General features: G+C 46.3%; 2 protein-coding genes across 3 annotated transcripts in view; one reads left to right on the top strand and one right to left on the bottom strand.

The window, feature by feature from the left end:
- The window catches only part of CCNYL1 (cyclin Y like 1), a 30,903-nt gene extending 27,499 nt beyond the window's left edge, over positions 1-3,404 (top strand). The window contains exon 10 of the mRNA XM_063116110.1: positions 1,708-3,404. Coding sequence (XP_062972180.1) covers positions 1,708-1,824 — 117 coding nt within the window. The 3' untranslated portion in view covers positions 1,825-3,404. The remainder of the gene's footprint in view (positions 1-1,707) is intronic.
- An 11,954-nt stretch (positions 3,405-15,358) lies between these two features.
- FZD5 (frizzled class receptor 5) lies at positions 15,359-20,773 on the bottom strand. Of its 2 annotated transcripts, none has more exons than XM_063116111.1 (2): positions 18,496-20,773; positions 15,359-16,589 (listed from the first exon to the last, which is right to left on the bottom strand). In XM_063116111.1, the coding sequence occupies exon 1, from the start codon at positions 20,262-20,264 to the stop codon at positions 18,537-18,539; it is 1,728 nt and encodes a 575-aa protein (XP_062972181.1). In that variant the 5' UTR covers positions 20,265-20,773; the 3' UTR covers positions 15,359-16,589; positions 18,496-18,536. The 2 variants fall into 2 exon arrangements, with proteins under 2 accessions (XP_062972181.1, XP_062972182.1); XM_063116112.1 differs by having other exon boundaries at positions 15,359-16,393.
- Positions 20,774-21,425: the final 652 nt, after the last annotated feature.

Here is a 21,425-nt window from a genome sequence, read left to right as displayed (position 1 = left end):
CAACCATACAGTGGCCCTGTGCATCTTGACAGAGATTCTGATATTTTTACAGTTCACACTTATTACTCCCAGTTAACCGTATGTAAGATTGTAGCCTCAGTAAACTTTGTTTACCCGCTTTCAGATGATGCTTTGGCTATAAGCCTCCAAGGCAAAGGGCTCAAACACTTTTGGGCAGTATTACCTTATAGTTTTTGATTCAGCATAAGAAGAAATGCATGAACCGTAATGGTCGAAGTGCAACACAAGTGCTTTTCCCAGCCGCAAAGACACAGAATATAGTGAGAAGTTAGGAATACTTGCCTATTCTGATATGGTGGATGCAGTGAAGGAGGGAATCCCTTTAGCTATCCTGGGAAATGTGAGAGTTAATATGGAAGTAAGTTAGACATCCTGATGAGCTGATGTGGGTGCTTACCTACCTTATGTATTAGGATAATGTTTGTATTTTATTAATCTGGCTTTATAAGGGCATTTCTTCACTTGTCACATGCCTTATGTGTTTCAAGTGAGTCTGAGATGTCCTGTTTAATTAATATGAAAAACCTGGATGTGTTCTTGGAACGAAGAACCCAGAACCCAAAAACCCATTGAAAAGCATGCTGGGGCAGCGTTCCACGCAAGCCTCTCACCTACCTAGTGCCTCCCTGCGTAGCTGAACATTTCCTGGTACTCCTGAGGATGTGATAAGTACATGTGAGCTCTTTTCACATGAGTAATGAACTTGGCAAGCAGGTCTGGTGTTGGTTTGGATATTAAAAATCACCTATACTGGTCAAATGTTCCACAGGGAGTCTGGGAATTGGTTCAAATATGGTAAGCTTCGGAAGTATATTGAATATATTCATTTATTACATTTCTATTCCTCACAATAGCTGAGGCTATCTGTGTATATGGTCCTCTTAAGGGACAGCCAAGCTTTTAGCTGAAAAGAAGGGCCTGAAACCTTAATCCATGGGTTCTCAACAAGGGGGGAATTTTAGGGTTCCAGGGGGGGAATTGGAACTACTATTCAGTGAAGTATGATGTCCTGTAGATTATGTCTTCCTACACATGTTATTAAAAATGTCCCAGAAAAGTGTCATGTTGTCTGCAAAAGCCAGGCCTTTGCTCACTTTTCCCTCCCTCCCTCGCAATCCTAGAAGTTTCAAGCTTCCCATTTAAAGGGGCAATGCAAAGCATAGGAGCTGAGAATGTAAAAGCGGCCATGCTTTGCGTTGCCCCTTTAAATGGGACTAATATAGAAAAAAAAAGATTTTCAATATTATATGCATATTTTTTGGAATGTACCTCTTGAGTTAGACTATCTTGGGAAAGGGGGGAATTATATTCTGAACAATGGTGAAAGGGGGGAATGGGGCAAAAAAGGTTGAGAACCACTGCCTTAATCCATTGCAGTTCATGGAAAAAATTGTACATTGTGACAGTGACATATATTTGCGTGCTGCTGTTTCTATGCCTTCATTTTGATGAAGCATGGTGTAGCTCAAAGGCTTTATTTGCTCCCTTTCAAGATTTTAAAAACATTTGATTTGACTGGTTCCTGCGGAAGAATAATTCAAGTTAATGTACTCATAGTTTAATTTAGAAGTACCCGATACATTTTCCAGCAAAGTGAAAGGTAATGCTACTAGATAGGTGTTGATTTAAAATATCCCTGGCTCTAATAATGCTGAAAAATACATCTCGCTTGCCCATGTTTTATAGGCTATATCCAGGCTGTGTGAGGACAAATACAAAGATTTATCAAAAGCTGCTATGAGGCGATCGTTCAGCGCTGATAACTTAGTTGGCATTCGCCGTTCTAACGCCATCCTCTCTTGAGCAAGATGCAAAGCTGCGACATTGTGGCACCAGCATTCCTATGGACGGGAACATCACCTGCACTCCAAGCTCACAAGTCAGCAGTGATGGTGTCTTCCAGCCTGAGGACGGTGAGCAAATCAAGCCAAGGAAGCCCAGAGCCAGCCAGAGGAGCATAATTCCATTGAGGGGGGTGGGGGAGAGATGGGACCTTGTCATATGGGCACACTCCTTTAAAAATCCAGAGGTGCAGAACTCTTAAAAGAGCCTCCCCCCATTTCTCCTCACACACCCCACTACAATCTACAGATGTTTGCTTACTGTGTAGGCCTATAGTTATGAACTATGTGAGTTTTTAATAATGACTAGTTTTGAATTTTAGAATTTGAACATTAACTCCACAATAGTCACAATGTTCTTTCCCCCTCCGTCATCCAGGGCCCTGGCTGCAGTTTTCTTTCAGAGTCAGTGCAATGTCCATGTTCACATGGTATAAAAGCTACTCTGGAACGGATGCTGTAGCCCTGACAAGGGAAAAGTGGGTCTTCTCTCCCCTCTACCATACATTGACTACCAAGACTGTTGATTGGTGCACTGGTGTTCAGCTAAAGACCAAGGAGCTGCTGAGCAGCAAACTGTGCTCACTGTGTAAATGTAATCTCATCTCCATTTGAGGTTATCATGGGATTGGAAATGTTTGGGATAGGAGCAGAGAAGCGGTATTCGGTGTTCACTGATACAAAAACAAGATGGTCAGGATGCATTTCTTGTCAACTCTGGTGCTTCTCATGTCCTTCTGGTCAAGTCCTGGGAGAGAGACAGTCCATAACACTTTTTTGCCTGAAGCGCTAAATAGGGCTGCATTGAAAGCTTAGCCCAAACACATGTACTGTCTTGGCGATGAACAGACCAATATGTTTGCTCTGCTAAACTCTTCAACTACAAACAGTGGATATGGAGCAAGTCCTGCTTGTCCTATGCTTCCAAATGCTTTAAATTCACAATGGGAAAATATTTTGAAGGTCCTGGACTTAATGATGAGGGAAGTACGATGATTTTCAAGTCATATAATTGCTTTGAAAAAATACGTTTTTCCCCCTTTAAAAGCCTAGTATTTAATGGCTCTTGCTCTGGAAGTGAACTTCTAAATCTTAGCTTTTTCTGTAAATTAAGTTTGTTCTTCCAGAATGGGAATCTGGGCTGAATTAAGTTTTCTGCTCCTAAAAATAGGAAGCCTAAATAGACTTTCTGGACTAGAAACCTTCCCAGCTCCAGGTCAAAATATCTGAACGGTTTGTATTTTACTTCCCGCATCTGGTGTAGCACAAAATCATGTGCAGCCCCTCTTACCAGTCTGATTCCTTTAGTTATATTTAATATTGAGCCTCACTTGCTTCTTGAGTGTTCAGTGGCACTCAGACTGTTAGTCTCGTGCAGTATTTTAATCTACCAGTTCCAGGCAGGCATTCTACAGAGTCTGCGGCTTCAGGTATTGATCACAATTCAATTTTGAAACAAATGCTACATCTTCAGGTGTCTTTCCTTTCTCATGTTTGTATTAAAAGAGAAGCTAATAATAAACTCTATTTTAATTAAGGTAAGGTGTGGTTATTTTGCTCTGCATTTCTCTTTCCCAAGGTACGTAAGAAAACAGTAATGTGAGGCTTATTACTAGAGGTCTACCAGAGCGATTTTGCTCATTTTTTGCTTTGAACAAACTTGATCATTGCAGAACATTTTGAAAGTTTTGAAAAAGTTCAAAGCTTGAGCTTTAATAGCCAAGCAGTATGTTTCTATGCCGTGGCCAGGAGCCTGAGGGAGTCAGGTAACAGCAGCTCACATGTCGTTCCATGCCGTCCAGATGCCCAGGGAGAAAAACAGAAAGGCCGGGGACAGAGGGAGGACTTCGCCAGCTCTTGGAGCTGCCATATTGGCAGCAGGGATGGTGATGGAGGCAGGGGTGAGTGGGGCTGAAGACTCCAAGGCGGTGGAGGAGGAGGAGGAAAAGAAGCCGCCTTAGGAAAAGCTGGGTTTTAAAATGTGGGGGAAAGGGGAAGGAGATGGGCTTGAGGGGGGGAAATGAATGTCGGTCAGTATTGATGGAAGCGAGGGCCAAAAGCCCTTTGGTTGCATTGAAGGAAAGTAACTTCCATACAGCTTCTGCCCTCAGAATACTAGCACCTTTACGCTAGTTCGCATAGAATGGGCTCCAACATGAACACCGGCCAGCGAGCCCTGTTTCTGAGCGTTCTCCACTCATATTAATGGGGCCTATAAAAGAGCCCTCAACAAAGAAAGCTCCATTGAAACAATATGCTGCCGTGCCTGCTAGGTAGGACCCAGTACATTTAATATTTATTTACAAAAGCTTACTGCCCTAACCTTCAAGCCAAAGATTTTTGGAACAGCTTTCACTAATTAAAAACATAATAAAAATGGTACAAAATTAATAACTTCACAGCAGCCTTCGCACAAAACAATTTAAAAAAACCATCCTATTATTATTATTTTTATTTGTATCCCGCCTTTTGCCCAATTCTGGGCCTCAAAAGTATTATACCCACGGCATCTAAACATTCAGAAGATCGAAGAAGCCTGGAAAAATGAAATTATCCTGAACTGACACCAAAAACGCTTCAGACTCGGTACCAGATTAGCTGTTCTGCAGAGAGCGTTCCCGTAAGTGCAGCACCGCCAGTAAGAAGTCCGTGCACGCGTCCACCACTGCCTCTCCTCTGACGGCAGAGGGTATCTCTGAGAATTACATTATTTTAATGTTGTCACTCACCTTGCTCCTTGGGCAGGAGGAAAATCAGGGGAAAGAAAGACATCCAAAAGGATATTCTTGGTGGAGAGTCTTGCAATTTTGCAAGTGTATGTGCACCAACAGCTTATAGTGCATTTTATTAAGCTAATTTCTGTTCATCGGAGCAAATGCATGCTTCCTCGGAGCTCTTCGAGCTGATAAGAGTGCAACTTCAGGTACTATAACCGCATGGTTTTCTTACCATTGGGAACCCGCCATGTATTTATATCCAATGAACTTTTATCAGGAATTGGACTTGAATGGCATTGGGTTGATTCCAGGATCTGCCTTCAGCAAGAAGAAGGGGCATTCTGCGAGAGGGAGGCTTCTACTCACAGAAGGTGCCTCTGCCTGATTTTTGGGGAGATCTCCCACACACACACACACCTCAACTCACCTCATTCAGTTGGGTCTCCTGATTTGGTGACATTTTCAGAGGGAAGGAGCAAGTAAGACCATTTCCATCAGTGCAATTATCCAGTGTAAACCTGGATCCATCCCATGGTATGCAAAAAGTGCTGGTTCAGCGACTGGGTAAGTAGGACTAAAGCCAGATGATGGGAAAAGGTCACTCCTAGTAAAATCAATCAAATCCCTTTGCTGCTTACCGGCTTTTTTGCAAAATGACAAGGATGTACACCAGTGGTTCCCAAAGTGGGCGGTACTGCCCCCTTGGGGTGGGTGGGATTGCATAGGGGGGCGCTAAGAGGCAAAGGGGCAGTAGGGGGGTGCTTGAGGTGGTCTTTACTGAGACGCGCCTCTCCACAAGGTCTTAAAACCCAGGGACATTTTTATGGGAGAAGGTAGTTTGGTCCCAAGCCATATAGGGGAAGAATCCACACATGTATTAATGCCGTTAAAGAATAACGGTGAGTTGAAATGTTTCAAAAGCACCAAAATGCTAATGAAGAGACATACCCTGCTTGGTGTGCCCCGCCACACAGGCTGCAAAACAGAGGCGTTCGCTCTCTTTTCCCTTCCTCCCTCGGCAAGCCTGCAGAGGGTGCTTTGGATTTTGAATAAATATTCAATTAATTGTTACTGTTTTGAATTTTGTTGTTATTGTCTTCCTTAGTGGGTCGTTGAAAACTGCTATTCTGAATAATAATTTTTATAGTGTAGGGTAGGGGGCACTGGGCATGAGTTTGTGGAACCAAGGGGGCGGTTACCTGAAAAAGTTTGGGAACCACTGATGTACACAGATGCCTGTGCATTTTAACCTACTAAACATGGTTGCTACTAGAACAGGGGAGGTTGAGACATTGCATAGTTGAAAATGGGAGATCTCGGAAAATACGAGAAACAGTGCAGTAAGCGAACATATTGCACCCTGACAAATTCAGCTACATTCTCAAAGTGCCAAGTGGCATTCCGATTTGGTTAGTGTCCTTATGATTATGTGATAACAGGCTTCTGATGCATAAGAGAGCTCTTGAGAGCTAGAAGTGAACCAGCCGTGTACGTGCTAGTTTCAATTCAAGCGGTTTCCAATATGCTCATTTTAGCCATGTGAAGATAATTTTCAGAAGGAGCCCAGCCTAACTCATTCATTCATCTGTACTTAGTTGGAGGTTCAGTAACTGGCCAAGATTCAGTAGCCAACTCACTTGAGTGCTGCTGTATTGCTTCTGCATATGTGTTTGTTTGGTCCCCAAGGCAATGGTATATCGAAACTTCTTAAAGTGGATTTGGCAGGTATAGGGCATGCTCTTGAGCAATGGAATAAATGTTCAGAATCACCTGTTGCTGAGAAAACAGGTAGGTATCAAGTAGAGGGGGAGAGATTAGTGTTCCACGTGCTGGTGGAGGAGTACGGTATTGATGTGGTTATTACCACAGATGCCCAGCGCCTCAAAATGGCAGGAGCCTGGACTTTCAAATGGTGAGTGACATGGTTTCCTGGCATATCAGGACGCCAGCGTAATGTATGTAGAGCATGAAAAGAAGGCAAATAACAAAAATCTTAATATTCCTAAAGTATGAGACAGAGTCTCCATCAAACATTTGAGCAGCGGCTGGAACATTCCTCCCATCTCAGTTTTTGTGGGTTATTGGATTTTTCATGTATTTTTATGACCTTAAAGGCACTTGCGCGTACATATGTGTTAATTATATTTCTCCAGGAAGCTCCAAGCCAAGTACATGAAAATTGCCATGAGTTATATTGAATGGGGGGCTATCTCAAGCGCTTTCGTCAAGCTCCATTGCTCCATCTTCAACCTGGACTCCTCTATGCTTGTGGCCCTCTTTCGTTAGATCCACTGGTTCCTGGAACTGAGATGGGGGTGGGAGCAAGTTTACAATCTGTCTTCAGAGTATCATCCTTCTAGCATGAGGCTGTCGAGTACAAAGCAAGGTGGGGAGAATTATAAGTCCATTTCTGGTCGCCTGTATAACCTGCAACAAACCTACACTACATAAATTAATGAACCACCTAAGAACTGGTGCCCTTAATGTCGGAGTATAGGAACTTACTAAAAAAAAAAAGCGTTTACAGCACACAATAAAGAAGAAAATATTATTGTTCTTGGAGACTAGGAAATTCAAAAAGACTATAAAACAGCTCCTGAAGGAGGAGGTAATCCCTCTGAAACGCGTTGAGCGGAATAAATTTACTTCTGTCCTGAGCACCGGAGTTTGCCTCCTCCTTTGCCTTAGAAATACTGAGCCAAACCATTGCCCCATGTAGCCTATGGTTGTCTTCTTTACTGGCTGGCCGTGGGTTTCCAGAGCCTGGATATGACACGGATTGAATTTTGGACCTCTGAGCAGTAACAGCAAGGGACGGCCTGTGGAGAGGGAGAAGACTACTTTTGAGACTGGGCTGCCTGGCCAAGGGTGAGGGAGCAGTTGAACTGGTATATGGGGCACTCCAGAAGTATTGTTCAACTCTCATCAGCCATAGACAGCATGGCCTATACTCAGGAATCCTGGGAATTGTAGGCCAAAACCTCTGGAGGACATCAGGTTGTGGGGAGGCTGGCTTAATTAGGAAGTTGAGTGTTTCGGGAGCTGGTGGTGGATGGAGACCGCAACGGTGCTGATGAAACATTTTAGCTTGCAAGGTGCAGAAGGGTGGCATGTGAACTCAATGGAGAGTAGTGTGTTTAGATGTTGACTGATAGTCCTATTGCTGGTTCCCCCACCCCCACCCCATCAAAAGCATTGACTTGAGTAGGTTCGTTATATTTTCTGGGCACTACCTGGATATGGAGTTCCTACAGTCTTGAAAACCCTCTTCCCATAACATTGGTTCCATGTTATCAACAGACTGAATCCAAAATGGACTTACTCTAGTGAATGGAGTGTATTTTTTTAAAAAAACTGAATTTATGTTTTCTTAATTATTGAATTCAAAGTTTATTGGCTTATTGGTAGCATTTTATTATCAATATATAGATAGATAGATATATAGCTTTATCTTTTGAAATGAATGTATTTTTGTATGACATTAGCACATTGGCTTATTTTTTTGAAGAGAAAAATGAGATACAAATGAAACTAGGCTGACAACAATTACCCAGAGGACCTTCTCTTCTGTTGCTCCCAGACTGTGGAATGGCCTGCCGGAGGAGAATCATCAACTTAACAGTCTATCAGCATTTAAGAAAGCTGTTAAGACTGATCTCTTCCGGCAGGCCTATCCAGGGGAATTTTAGGATGTTTTAATAATGTGTACTGTGTTTTAAATCAATTTTATGTATTTATACTTATTGTTGTTCCCTGCCTCGGTCCAAACAGAAATAAATTTATGAGGATGATGGAAGAATAAGCTTGACTTTGACTCCTCTTCAATGGGACAAAGTGAACAGGCTGAACTCTGAGACACAACAGAGAAAGGAGCAAGACCTGTCCCTCACTTCTGCCAGTGAGCCTCACCACCCCGCCCCCTTCTTTCTCCCTTATCAGCACATAGCTGCCATTTCTTTTTGGCTGGAATTTTAAAGCTCCGCTCCGCTCCCTCTTTGCCTCCTAATCTAGATACCCTGTTTTGGGATAGGATCACACATGGCTGCCTCTAAGCTCTGCCACTTGAAATCTGCATAGGAAAGAGGAGGAGAACGCTGTTGTGTGTCCATTTATGGCAGCTGCAGTTCTCATTCTAAAACGCCTTACAACATCTCCCCAAACTACACCAAGTCTCACAAGTGCTGAGCATTATCGTAAGTGAGCATACTAACCCCTTCCTTCCTTGTATTTTGAGGCTCTTCCCGAGCTCCTCCAAAACATTTCCGTCCCAAAGAGGGATTTCCTTCCATAGAGGAAAAATGTCCAGTTTACTTTGTGTGCTTCTTGTAGCACAGATACCTTTTTCCTGTGTCTTATGAGCAGCAACACTGAGAGCTAAACTAGGTTTACAGGTAATATTTATTACAATTATACATTGCTTTATCTGCTAAAAACCTATCAAGGCGGGTACAACAATTTAAAACAACAAAAAGAAGAACATTAAAGACAGTAAGACTACACATTTTAAAAGGCCAAATTGAAAAAGATGTGCTTTGCACTCTTTCGAATGCCAAGAGAGGGGGTAAATAGGAATTATTGGAGGAGCACGTTCCATAGTTTGGGGTCAACAGAGGAGAAAGCCCTTTCATATGTGCCTGACAAGCAAGCCTCTGTGGGTAAGAACGTCCTCAAAAGGGCCCCTCCTGTAGATCCTAATACTCAGGCAGGTTCATAAGCAGACAGGTGGTCCCTTAGATAATCCAATTTGTCCTAGGACACCTAGTGAGTTTTGCAGTAGGAGCTGAGGTTTGAACTTAGGTATCCCAAATCCAACAAGACGCTCTCTAGCCATGACAACCCATTGGCATAATGCTGAAAACATGAACCCTAACCGTGAGTGGGTACTTCTGGATTTTTCCAATTTTAATTTGACAAGTTGTTTCATGAGCAAAGCACACATGCTTTAGGCCAGCTTTCTCTAACCTGGTGTCCTCCAGGCTAAGCCTCAGCCAGCATGGGCAATGGTAAGGGTTATGGGAATTGTAGTCCAAAACATCTGGAGGGCACCAGGTTCCCTAACCTTATTTGATCCTCCCGCTACCCTGTTACTGCAGGCTGGACAGATGTTTCCCTGGGTGTGTGCAAATCATCAGTGTGTCATGGAATGGAATGGATTGCATGTCTTCAAATGAAATAAATCCTTGTTTTCCTGCCTCTTATCACTGACATTTTCGGTTAAGCTACGTAGCGCTTGGGGAAAGAGATGGGCATTGAATTAGGTAGCCATGGGGTGGACAACTAGTCCCATCACGCCTACCTACTGCAATAGACATCTTTTGAGCTGGTTCCAGCATAGAAGGCAGAATTGTATCGGCTGTAGCTTCCCCCACCCCCATCAACAGGGCTAGAAATAAGAGAAGCCACATCTTATGGAATTGCCCCTTTTAGGCAACACTACAGTAAGGAGTTTTAGGATCTGGAGAACTGTTCTGTCTCTGGGTTTCTGGAGTGTGGACAAATGATGCAGGTTATGTTTGACAATAGCCAAAACAAACATTACTTGACATCTGTATCTAGGAGCTACGACTCTCTTTCATTTTTACTCTACAATAGGTGCAGGGGATCCATAACCTGGATTTTGAGGGTCCCGATACAGATTGGCCTCCTCTAAAGTAAAATGAAAAAATTATATATAGCTGTGCCTACTCTAAAGTAAAAATGGGGGGGGGGGAGATGTAGCCGCAGATACAGATTTAAAGTAATGTCTGTTTTGTCCTTCAGTTTCTCTGCTTTTGGCCTTGAGTGTTGCTGTTTGGTTCCCTGAAATGGAGCATCTGTTCCTTGGAAAGAGCAGGTCGGCGTAAAGGTCACAGGCCTTTGGAATGTCAAATTCTGCTGCAACACAAGTGAATACACACTCTCCTTGGTAAGGGTTCAAGGATGCTTGGGGTGGGGGGGAGAACTCCCTTAAAAGTAGAAGGGCACAAAACATGTGATGATACCTTTTATACTTGCAGAAAAAGAACATACCTGGGAGCTGGTATGAATCAGTAAGTGGCCTGCGAAATCCCACTGAGCATTTTCTGAGTGCTGTAGGCATTGCTACTACCTCGGCTACCCGTCTGCAATATGGAGGATGAAATGCCTACCTTTGAACATCTCAAAACGCTGTATCAATTTTTCAGTGCCACAACAGTAGCAGAGGCTGCCTTGCATCACCTATGAACCGCCCAGAGGGCTTCGGCTGTGGGGCAGTATATAAATGTAATAAATAAATAAAATTTTGATAGGTATAATCATGGTTATCTCTGGGGTATCTTTCTAGCTTTAACCCTGTGCTTCTAGTCAAATGCACGGCGTGAAATTGAACAATTTTCAGTCTTTTGGGTTACTAGTTCTTCAATAGAAAGAAAACAGTGATTTCTACATACAAATGAAAGGGTTGTGTGTTCAGTGGCAATACATCACTGATCTACTCTGTGTGTGTGTGTGTGTGTGTGTGTGTGTGTGTATAAACTCTCCTGTTATCTCTGTAACTTTCTATCTGCTGGTGCAAATGGTGGTTTCAGAAGAAAGAAAGCACTGGGGTCCTTGATTTGAGAAACTTTCATGTCAACTGGAAGGCAGGTGGGCTGGGGGTAATGGGAGTTGTAGTCCAAAACAGGTTAGAGGGCATCAGGTTTGGGGAAGGCTGATCCAGGCGATTCACCACCCCCAAGCCAAAAGGCTGTTACTACTTAGCACAGCTGCTTCACTTGTTTTCCTACTAGCTCTTTTCCAGAAGGAATGAATTCTCGTAACTTCTTGTTTTGTATTCACCATAATAACAAGCTAGAAAACAAAATTATGCATGTCTTTGTTTCCGAACTTTTCTCTGTATAGACTCTAAATACATTCTCGGGTTTCTTTCGTATTTTCACAAATTGTAGAATGTGCTGCTATACTTAAAATCATGCGATGGTCTTAACTGTTGTCCTTAAAATGGACACAATGAATTGTTTTTACAAACCTCTTCTGATTGAGTTGTTGTGGTTTGTGGCTACATTACGTTGTCCATGTGTAATTTCATACAGAAGTTGGGGTTTTGGTGCATTTTTTAAAAAATCTAGATGTGATGTTCTGCACATTTTCTTTAAAACAGCCTTTATACAGATTGCAACAGGAAATGGACTATAAAAGGTCTATTTTTAAGACATAAACCAGTTCATTTTCTTATACCAGAAAATTATATCCTAACTGATTGCAATAAGCATGTTTAAGCGTTTATTAAGGTGACAGTTTTGAAGTTGGTTTATTTTTTTCTTAAAGCTTTTTACAGAATCAACCATGTCTTCTCTCTCCTTTTTAATCCTTTTTTTTTTTTTTTGGCATGGCATTGTTAATCATATTGCAAGTAGTGTGTAAAAGCTTCATCTCCACAAGGCACAATTGAAAGAGCAGCATGACTTAAGCATGAATCCAACATCAAGTACAGCCATTTAATGCCCTGGGCTTCTGTCCGGTTCTCCGTACCCAAAGCCGTCTAACTGTCAGCGAGAAATTACAACTTGCTTCCAACCCGTATCAAAAGTTCACTAGAGATTCAGTATATACAAACTTAATTCTTTTAATACAACTATTTACATACTATAACTACATGGTGCAATTCTGTCTTGAAACATATTAGTGTACACAATTCCATTGTGAAAAGACCCTGTCAAAACTAACAATAACTTGTACTTTGCCGCTTTCTGTCTTTGGAATATAATTTCAGTCTCAGTACTTATGTGCCACTTCCTATTACTTTTCATTCTTTTCTTTTTACCATCCAGTAACACCTTTCCTGGTTTCTCACCAATGAACAGCAAGTACCCATGTTCCTAAAACATGCAAAGCATAACTTTTGGATCAAATTATTGCCCTAACTGTATTAAGACTATGAACAGGTACGGTTGGGTAACTTCAAGCAAGCACTTAATTCAGAACTGACCGGAGCCAGTGTTTTATCAGCTTCTGTCCTTTTAATGATCCAGTGCAGGGTGACAAGTCTTTGATAAACCTCCTACCGTCCACGGAGTACCTGGGCATGATTGTTAGGAACTTGATAGGGCCCCCAAAAGGTAAGACCTGGGCTGCATATTGCGCAGACCTGATCAGTTGAACCAGCTGCCCCAGGCAGCCTATGCTATTCCTTAACCAGAAGGTGTCTTTTCTACCTTCTTTGGAAGTTCTCTTGAGCAGAGTTTTTGTTTTCTCTGTACCATCATTCCACTTGGCACAGCACACAGCGAAAAGTTAAAATGAACAGACATAAACGAGATCAGGGTTTTTAGCGCCCTCACCAGACACACACACACACACACACACACCTATTACAAAAGACAACTTTCATCTGCCATACCACCAAAAAAGTATATTTGCTTGGATTAGAGGAAAGCTGTAAGAATATCCATCCCCTCCCCACTTGCCACAGGATGACGAACGCTGACGTGCTGCTGTACAGTAGAAAGGGGAAAGTGAACAGGTAATGTAAGGCACCCCCACCAAGGGGTTGGGACTACAACTCCCATCATTCTCAGCCAATACAGAATATTCTGTTCCTGCTGGCTGGAGATGGGAGGGTGAGGAAGGTAGATGGGAGCAGTCTGTCCTCGTGGTAACTTTCCCAACTTTCTACATTATTATTATTATTATTATTATTATTATTATTATTATTATTAATTGCATTTTTATACCGCCCAATAGCCGAAGCTCCCTGGGCGGTTCACAGAGTTTGGAATGTAGGAAGCTGCCAGAAGCACAAGCACTGGGCCTTCCAATGTGCCACAGGGAGACAAGTCAGAACGGAGAAAAACTCTGGATTTCTCCAGAATCTGAATTCCGGTTCTAAGTAGCTGGGAGAGGGAAAGCATGGAGCTTAATTGAAATAAAACACTTTCTACACCAGCTGCAAGTTCTGGACCACAGTTCCACCTCTCTCAGTGTCCTGGCCTCTAGTCTTAGTAGTCTTTAAGACTCAGTTTTCAAACCCAAATACAATCTTGTCAAACCCCGTACTTTTTTTTTTTTTTAGTAGCTTTTCAGGTAGTGTGTGTGTGTGTGTGTGTGTGTGTGTGTGTGTGTGTGTGTATATATATATATATATATATATATATATATATATATGAAGTTAAAAACAATGAATAGACTTAAACACTAACCAACTTACTCTGGCATAAGCTTTTGTGGCTTGGAGACCACTTTATCAGATGCATGAAGTGTAATCTTCAGTTGCAGGTATGTATGTATCCACCATCAAGTACAGCCAGTTGCTAACTGCAACTGAGGACAACACTGCATGCTGCTGATGAAGCAGACTCTGGACCACAAAAGCTTATGCCAGAATAAAGTGGCTAGTCTTTAGGGTGCCACAAGATTCTTAAGTCTGCATTGCAGCAAAACTAAACGTAGCTCTCCTTCTGGATGAAGTTTCTGTTTGCACTTGGAAGAGCTGCCTGGAGCTATCCCATAAAATACTCCAGAACTGACCAGGATAACCTGCAAAAACCATACCCAAATGCCTCCAGATTTCTACCGCTGTCTTTTCCTCTGCCTTCAATTGGAGCAAGAGGCAATGGGGAGTGTTGCTAATTGCCCTTCAGGACGAAATATCTTTGGCGATGACGTTTCCATGACCCTCCAGTCTTGCCTCCATTTAGCCTTCCTCTACATCATGAGTATGTTTAACATTTGACACCACCAATGCCACAGCCATCCGGTCCAGGAACTGGATGTGACCTTTCCCTGTTGCATGCTCTCTTTAGTTAGCACCAGCAGTAGCAGATGTGGGATCTGGGCGGCAAACAAAGACTGGATTCTTGCATCATCATGACGGGCCTCCAGTCAATTTACTCCAGCCGCAGCACCGGAAAGAGCCGTAGCGCTGGTGCTCCTTGAACAACCCCCAGTCAAGCTCATTCATACGTTCTCCCATGAAACAAGCACTCCCAGAGGATGCTGGAGGAAGGCTCCAAATCTGTATGTGTTGGACGACAAGCGATGCTGGCTGGGGATGGTGGGAGTTGTAGTCCAGTGTAAAAAGAAAGGGTGTTGTCCTTAACAAAATGTACAACTATCCAGATTCAAAGGGTTAAGGAAAAAGACCATTTTAACAAAGCTTTATCACATGAATACAATTCAACAACGGTATTAAACAAAGTGCACTGGCATCTACTGTATACATCTGATTGCATTAATGTTATACAAGAACACCAAAAGAGAAATTAAAAAAGCAGGTCAAATGCGTTTCGACACCGGGGTGTCTTCTTCAGTGACCCCCAAGCTTCACAGAGCTCTTGTGAAATGGATTTGTACGGGCTGGCTTAATAGAAAAGCCCTGAATTGGGTAGCCAATGTCACTCCCTTCTATCCAATACAGCAAGCCTCAGTCTATCTGCTGCTGATTGCATTATTCACTTAGAGCAGCTGCTCTAAGTGAGTAACGCAGTCAGCAGAAGATAGATTGAGGCCACAGCTAGACCGAAGGTTTCTCCTGGGATCATCCAGGGTTCGCCCCTGCCTGAGCACTGGATCCCCTGTGTGTCATCTAGATGAACAGGTTTCACCCCTGGACGATCGTTTAGCTATGGCCTTAGGCTTGCTCTATTGGATAGATGGGAGTGACATTTTACAAGAGCTCTGTGAAGCCTGGGGGTCACCAAAGAAGACACCCCGGTGTCAAAACGCGTTTGACCTGCTTTTTTAATTTCTCTTTTGATATTCTTGTATAACATTAACGCAATCAGATGTATACAGTAGATGCCAGTGCACTTTAATTGTTTGATACTGCTGTTGAATTGTATTCATGTGATAAAACTTTGTTAAAATGGTCTTTTTCCTTAACCCTTTGAATCTGGGGAGTTGTAGTCCAACACATCTGGAAGGTGCCAGGTAGGGAAAAGCGGACTCATAGAAATACCTAAGCAAGAAGCTGAAAGTGTGGTATTGGTGGTGACACTGGAAAGGTTTAATTCAAAGTTTTAAAGTGCAGGGTAATGGATAAAACAAAAAACAAACCACAGATACCTTTACAAAGGAAATACGTTGGAAACTGTAGAGAAAGATACGCTGGGTTTTTATCTTTCTCGCAAGAACTGGGTGTAAATTAGCCACCATTCAGCGCTGTTGACAGCATAGGCTCGTGCATCTCTTCTCAAAGGTAAACCTAGGTAAAGCCCAGGGAAGCATGTACAGGATTGCAGCTGAAGTCCTGTTGATTTTAAATGGGGAGAGAGAAGCATACACAACTTTCCTGCTAAATGCAGTGGGCAAAATTAAATCCACTGAAAAGCATTGTGTGAGAGAATATAAAAGTGTCACCTGTAACATTTGAGCTGTGCACATGATTATCAAGCGAGAGGTGTGCATTTGTCGTCCAGCCCTTAGAAGAGCAACCCACCAAATCCTGGCTCACAGTGGCTCCTCCCCAGGCAGGGCTAATGGGGGAGGCAGGGGCACAAGATGGTCTCAAAGTCCAGCTTGAGCGAGTGACGGGCTGGAGCCAGCCTCTCACAAACATTGCAACTCCTCCAGACTCTCCAGCTAGAGATTAGGGAAATGGGCACATCCTCTTTGCAAAGCTGATTCAACACACATTTTTTCCCATGCATAATTAAAGTGCAAACATTTTGCATTGGAAAAGGAGCGACACCCGGAGTTGGCGACCTTCTGCAACAGTCAGTCCTGCTTCATGTTTGCTGAGAGGTGTCAGCTTTTAAACAGCTTTCCTCAAAAGGTGTCTGCAGTAGCCGGGGCTTCAGCACAGAGCATGGGACGACCCTCTTCTGGAAGTGGAGGCGGGCAGCCGATTGTCCTTGCCTACGGGTTTTTAAAAACGAACTCAGTCTTAGACCGAACTAGCAGTAGCGTCCTACTTTCTGAGCTTGGGATGGGGAAGACGTTAAAAAACACAGGCGCACAGGCGCTCTCTTCTGAGAAACCGCAGCCGGGAACATACGATCCGGCACCCACGATTGTTCCAATGAGTGGCAGGTTGGAGGGTAAACAGAAAGAACTGGAAAGTATAAAAGGGAAGTTGCATCAGAAAATTAAACGTGCCCGGTGCCTTCTAAGGCTGTAACCTGATGCACTTTCTTGGGAGTGAGCCCCTTGCACACTTGTTTTTTGCTAACATGCCACCAAGGACAAAGGAACTTGCTTCCCTCGTGACTGTTGCTGTTTGGGTCCCTAACGTCACTCGAATGAACTGTGAGAAAACCAGTTCCTAGTTTTGCAAGACTTGCAGCGCAATCCTTGACATGCATACTCAAGTCCCAATGAGTTCAAGGAATCTTAATCCCAGGGAAATTCAGAATTGCAGGCTTAATTGGCAGTACCTAGTAAGTGATCACCCCTCACACCCCCTCCTTTGCTGTGTGTGTTTTGGGGGGGAGGCTTTGGGAAGGGGCAGTGCATCAGCATTCCCCAACCTGGTGCCCTCCAGATGTGCTGTCCCCATCCAGCATGGTCAGGGATGATGGGAGTTGTAGCGCAACACACCTGTTGGGCGCCAGGTTGGGGGAGGCTGATAAGTACATTTAAAAGCAACTCCCAGGAATTAACATAAGAACACTAAAGACATTTACCTCCATTTGCAAAGAGAGAAGAAAACCAGGTGTCAAAATGTTGAGCGCAGGTTCTGCATTCAAGGAGGACTTTGTGCAAGCATCACCCATCAAAACATCAATGCTGCTCTTCCTATGTCTTGTTTTAAACTCATCCCTTGCACCAGAGGAGAGAAACTAATACTCACATCAATGCCTTGATGAGACCGTCTGGCATTCAATTTGGCAAAGGCGTGTGTAAAAACTGATGATGGTGCCATCCAAAAATAAAACCTGAAACTGGACTCTTCTCTGTCGTAACTCCATAACCCACCCATTTTAAAAGTAGATCCACCCTCCAAACTGGTTCGCTTTATATTTTAAACAGCAGTAGCATGTGTGGAATGAAACAGACGAGGCAGCATTGCAGTGCAGCTACCAGAAAACAGTGAATAAAATTTGTCTGGCTACAGTATCCCAGTTCAGCCTAGTGGAAAAGACACCTAAACAATCATTTCTCAAACAAAATAGTACACACCTTCTGAAGACCAAAGTCAACATGACATGGGGGACAGGGACCCTAGGCTCTTTTACCTGGGAATAGGCCCCACTGAACTCAACAGGACTTATTTCTGAGCAGATATGTAGAGGATGGCCATACTGTTAGTCTCCTAAAAAGGACAGAATCCAAAATAGGTGCAAAGGGACAGTGGGGAGGGGCTGTTTAATCCTTTCCCTTCTGCTCACCTTTGCCCAGCCTAACCTGCTTTCCCAACAACATAGAAAAGACAGGGGGAGAAAAACAGCCAGGATATCATTTCAAGTAGTTAAGTAGCAGGAAGGGAAAGCAGCGCCCCCCCCCACTTGCCTTCTTCCATTGACAACTGCAGCATCCAAGGCTGTTTTTCAGTTAGAATCAAAACTTTACACATTGCCTGTCTTAACACATATTTTGGCCCTAAGCACTCCTGACACAAGCTTTCTTCAACCTGATGCCCTCCAGATATGTTGAAGCACAACTCCCATCAACCCTGGCCAGGATGGCCCTGCTGGCCAGGGGATGATGGGAGTTGTAAGCCAACACTTCTAGGGAATGCAAGGTTGGGGAAAGCTGCATTCCACACACTCCAAGGAAGAATGAAATCACGCACAAGGGTGCATTGTGCCAGTAGTAAACACTGCAGTCCTGAAATCTGGGCAACAGTATGTCCTGTCCTGTCCCATCCCGTCCCACCCCCTGACACGCACACACATACACATCTCCTTTCAGAAGTGGAGATGAAGCAAAGAGTTTCACAGCACAGAGACAGAAAGCTCCAGGGTTGTTCCCAAACCGATGCCAGTCGGGTGCGTAGTCCGTGCCGCCCGCCAGCTTACCTGCGCCCAACTGTGACCAAGCAAGGTGCTTCTTTTCAATGTCATACATGGGACAGTGGGACTTGTTTGTGGTATGAAGCAGAATTGGGTAGCCCAGTCCTAGCGGTCAGAGCTGTGTTTGCTTCGCTGTACATGGCCGTGTTCGTGGGCTTCCCCTGCCGGCAACACCTCCCCGTGAACCGCTTCCAAGACTCGAGAGTCTTGCCTGACCAAATCCAGACCCCGGAGGTGATCCCTACCACCAGACACATGAAGTACTTCAACATGAAGACCACATAGTCGGGCTTAGGCTTGTTCTTGTCCCCAGGGCACGAGCAGTTCTGAGCCATCTCCCAGATCTCCCTGTAATGCTGCTCATAAATATAGCAGGACACCACAACAGTGGCCGGGACGGTGTAAAGGACGGTGAAGATGCCAATGCGGATCATCAGCTTCTCCAGCTTGTCCGTCTTGGTGCCTCCTTGCTTGATGACACTTCGGATCCTGAAGAGAGACACAAAACCTGCCAACAGAAACATGGTCCCAGTGAAGAGGTACACCACTAAGGGGGCCAACACAAAGCCCCGCAGCTTGTCTAGGTTCTGGTTGCCCACGTAGCAGATGCCGGCCACGGGGTCACCGTCCACCGAGCTCAGGGCCAGCACGGCGATGGACTTGACACTGGGAATGAGCCAGGCCGCCATGTGAAAATACTGGGAATAGCTGGCGATGGCCTCGTTCCCCCATTTCATCCCAGCAGCCAGGAACCAGGTGAGAGACAAGATGACCCACCAGATGGAGCTGGCCATGCCAAAGAAGTAGATCAGGAGGAAGACCACCGTGCAGAGCGCGGGTCCCGTGGTCTCGTAATGGATGTGGTTGTAGTCTTTGTTGCAGGCCACACTGGCGTGGCCCACGACCAGCCGGATGATGTAGCCGATGGACACAAAGAGATAGCAAGCGGACAAGAAGATGATGGGGCGCTCCGGGTACCTGAACCGCTCCATGTCGATCAGAAAGGTGGCCACCGTGGTGAAGGTGGAGATGAAGCAGAGGACGGACCACAGGCCTATCCAGAAGGTGGCAAAGGTCTTCTCGTGTTGGGTGAAATAGGGCTGGAAGCAAGGGATGGCGCAGTTGCGCACGTGGCCCGTCTCAATCTTGTTGTAGAGGGGGTGGGTTTCTTTGGAGATGAAGACCAGGGGCTCTTTGCACTCACACGCTCTCTTGCAGTCGCTGAGTGGGGTGAGGTTTCTGTGGACCCCTTTGGAGGAGCGCGTGGGTTTCGTAAAGAACGGGGGCAGTGTGGTGGGGGCGGCGGCGGCCTCGGTCCGGTTGTAATCCATGCACAGCATCTCGGCATCCCCCAGGACGGGCAGTTTGTCGCAGTTCATCCTCTCGGGCCAGGCAAAGCCATACTGCCGCATCAGAGGGGAGCAGCCGGCCTTGGCCCTCTCGCACACCGACCTGCAGGGGGGCAGAGGCTTGGCGTAGTCCAGCAGGCAGATGGGGGTGTACATGCTGCACAGGAAAAACTTCAGATCCGGAGAGCACTGAATCTCCACCAGGGGCCAGAACTGGTGCACCTCCAGCCCGGCTTCGTCCTGCGTGTCGTGGTTGAACTGGTTGGGCATGTACGTCAAATTGTAGCCGATGCCTTTGCACATGGGCACGGTGATCTCCTGGCAAACGATGGCTTTGGACGCGGCCGGCGCGGGAAGGGGAGCCTTCAGCAAGACCAGCAGAAGGCTCAACAAAGCGTCCCCCAGGCTGGAGCGCAAGCCGGCCATGGCGAGCAGAAGCCGCACGGCGAAGCCCAAGAGGCCAAGCGGGCCCGGGCTGGCGTCGTGGCTCGACGGAGTCTTATGCTGGAGTCCAGGGAAGGAGGCGGCGTGGGCACACGCAGCGCCGCCCGGGAGAACTGCCAAGGCGCGCCGGACAGGGCATCCCCCAAACTCGTCTGGGTCCGCTCCTGGGAAGGCCGAGTCCTTAAACGCGGCTGGAAACGCCCCGGAGGCTCCCGGGCTCTCGCGCGGCAGGTGCCTTAGGGGGGGTAAAACCCGACAAGCCACCCCCGACCGAGCTCCATAACGAACCAGCTGGGAGGCGACCCTCCTCCCCCATGCCGGGCTCGCACGCGCTCTGCCCGGAGTTCAGCGCGGAGGCAGCAACGAGGGGGGCGGGATCCGAAGAGTCGCAGCAGGAAAAGTTTGTGGTTTAAACTCTCCAGGCGGCAGGGTCCAAGAGTCCGGGGGGAGGGGTCCCTGGCGAAGGGGTGCGGGCCGGGATCGGGCCCAGCCGAGCCATGCAACCGCCTGGGCGCCCTCCTCGGCCCGATCCTCGGGACTTCCCGGCCAGAAAAGTCGCTCAACGGGGCGGGCTGGGCGCCGCGGGGCGCGCCATGGAGCCGGCCGGCCGAGCGGCGAGGCTGGCCGCGTGGAGACGGAGCGGAGCCCGCATGGCGGTGCGGCTTCAGCCGCGTCCTGGAGCAAGCCCTGGGCGGGCTCCTGCCGGCTCCGCGCCCGGGACGTGTGAACTCTCCTCCTCCCCAGACCCAGCAAGGCGTCGCCGCCGGGACGCCCGAGGAAGCCGGCCCCGCGTGGCTGCAGCCCGGACTCAGGTCGCCCCTCTCGGCCGTCGCGGTGCCCGGAGCCCGAGAAGCGCCACCGCCGGCGACTGCAGCGCCCCGCCGGAGCCACCTGCGCTCTAGTGCGCGGGCGGCGAGTCCGCCCCCGGGCCCGCCCACCCGTGCTGGAGAGCGGCCGGGGACCCGCCCCCGGCGCTCCTCCCCTGCCGGAGGAAGAAAGCGCTTGGGGGGCCCAGGCGCCGGGGACGGAGCCGCCCGCCGGGGAGAAGGCTCCTCCGCACAGCGACGCGGACTTGGCTCGGGGAACTCGCTGCCGCGAGGCTCAGACACCGTGGAAGGAAGGAGGGATCCGAAGTTGGCACGG

The sequence above is a fragment of the Elgaria multicarinata genome, chromosome 2 (assembly GCF_023053635.1).
Source record: "Elgaria multicarinata webbii isolate HBS135686 ecotype San Diego chromosome 2, rElgMul1.1.pri, whole genome shotgun sequence".
Taxonomy (NCBI): Eukaryota; Metazoa; Chordata; class Lepidosauria; order Squamata; family Anguidae; genus Elgaria; species Elgaria multicarinata.
This window is presented reverse-complemented; position numbering and strand designations above follow the sequence as displayed.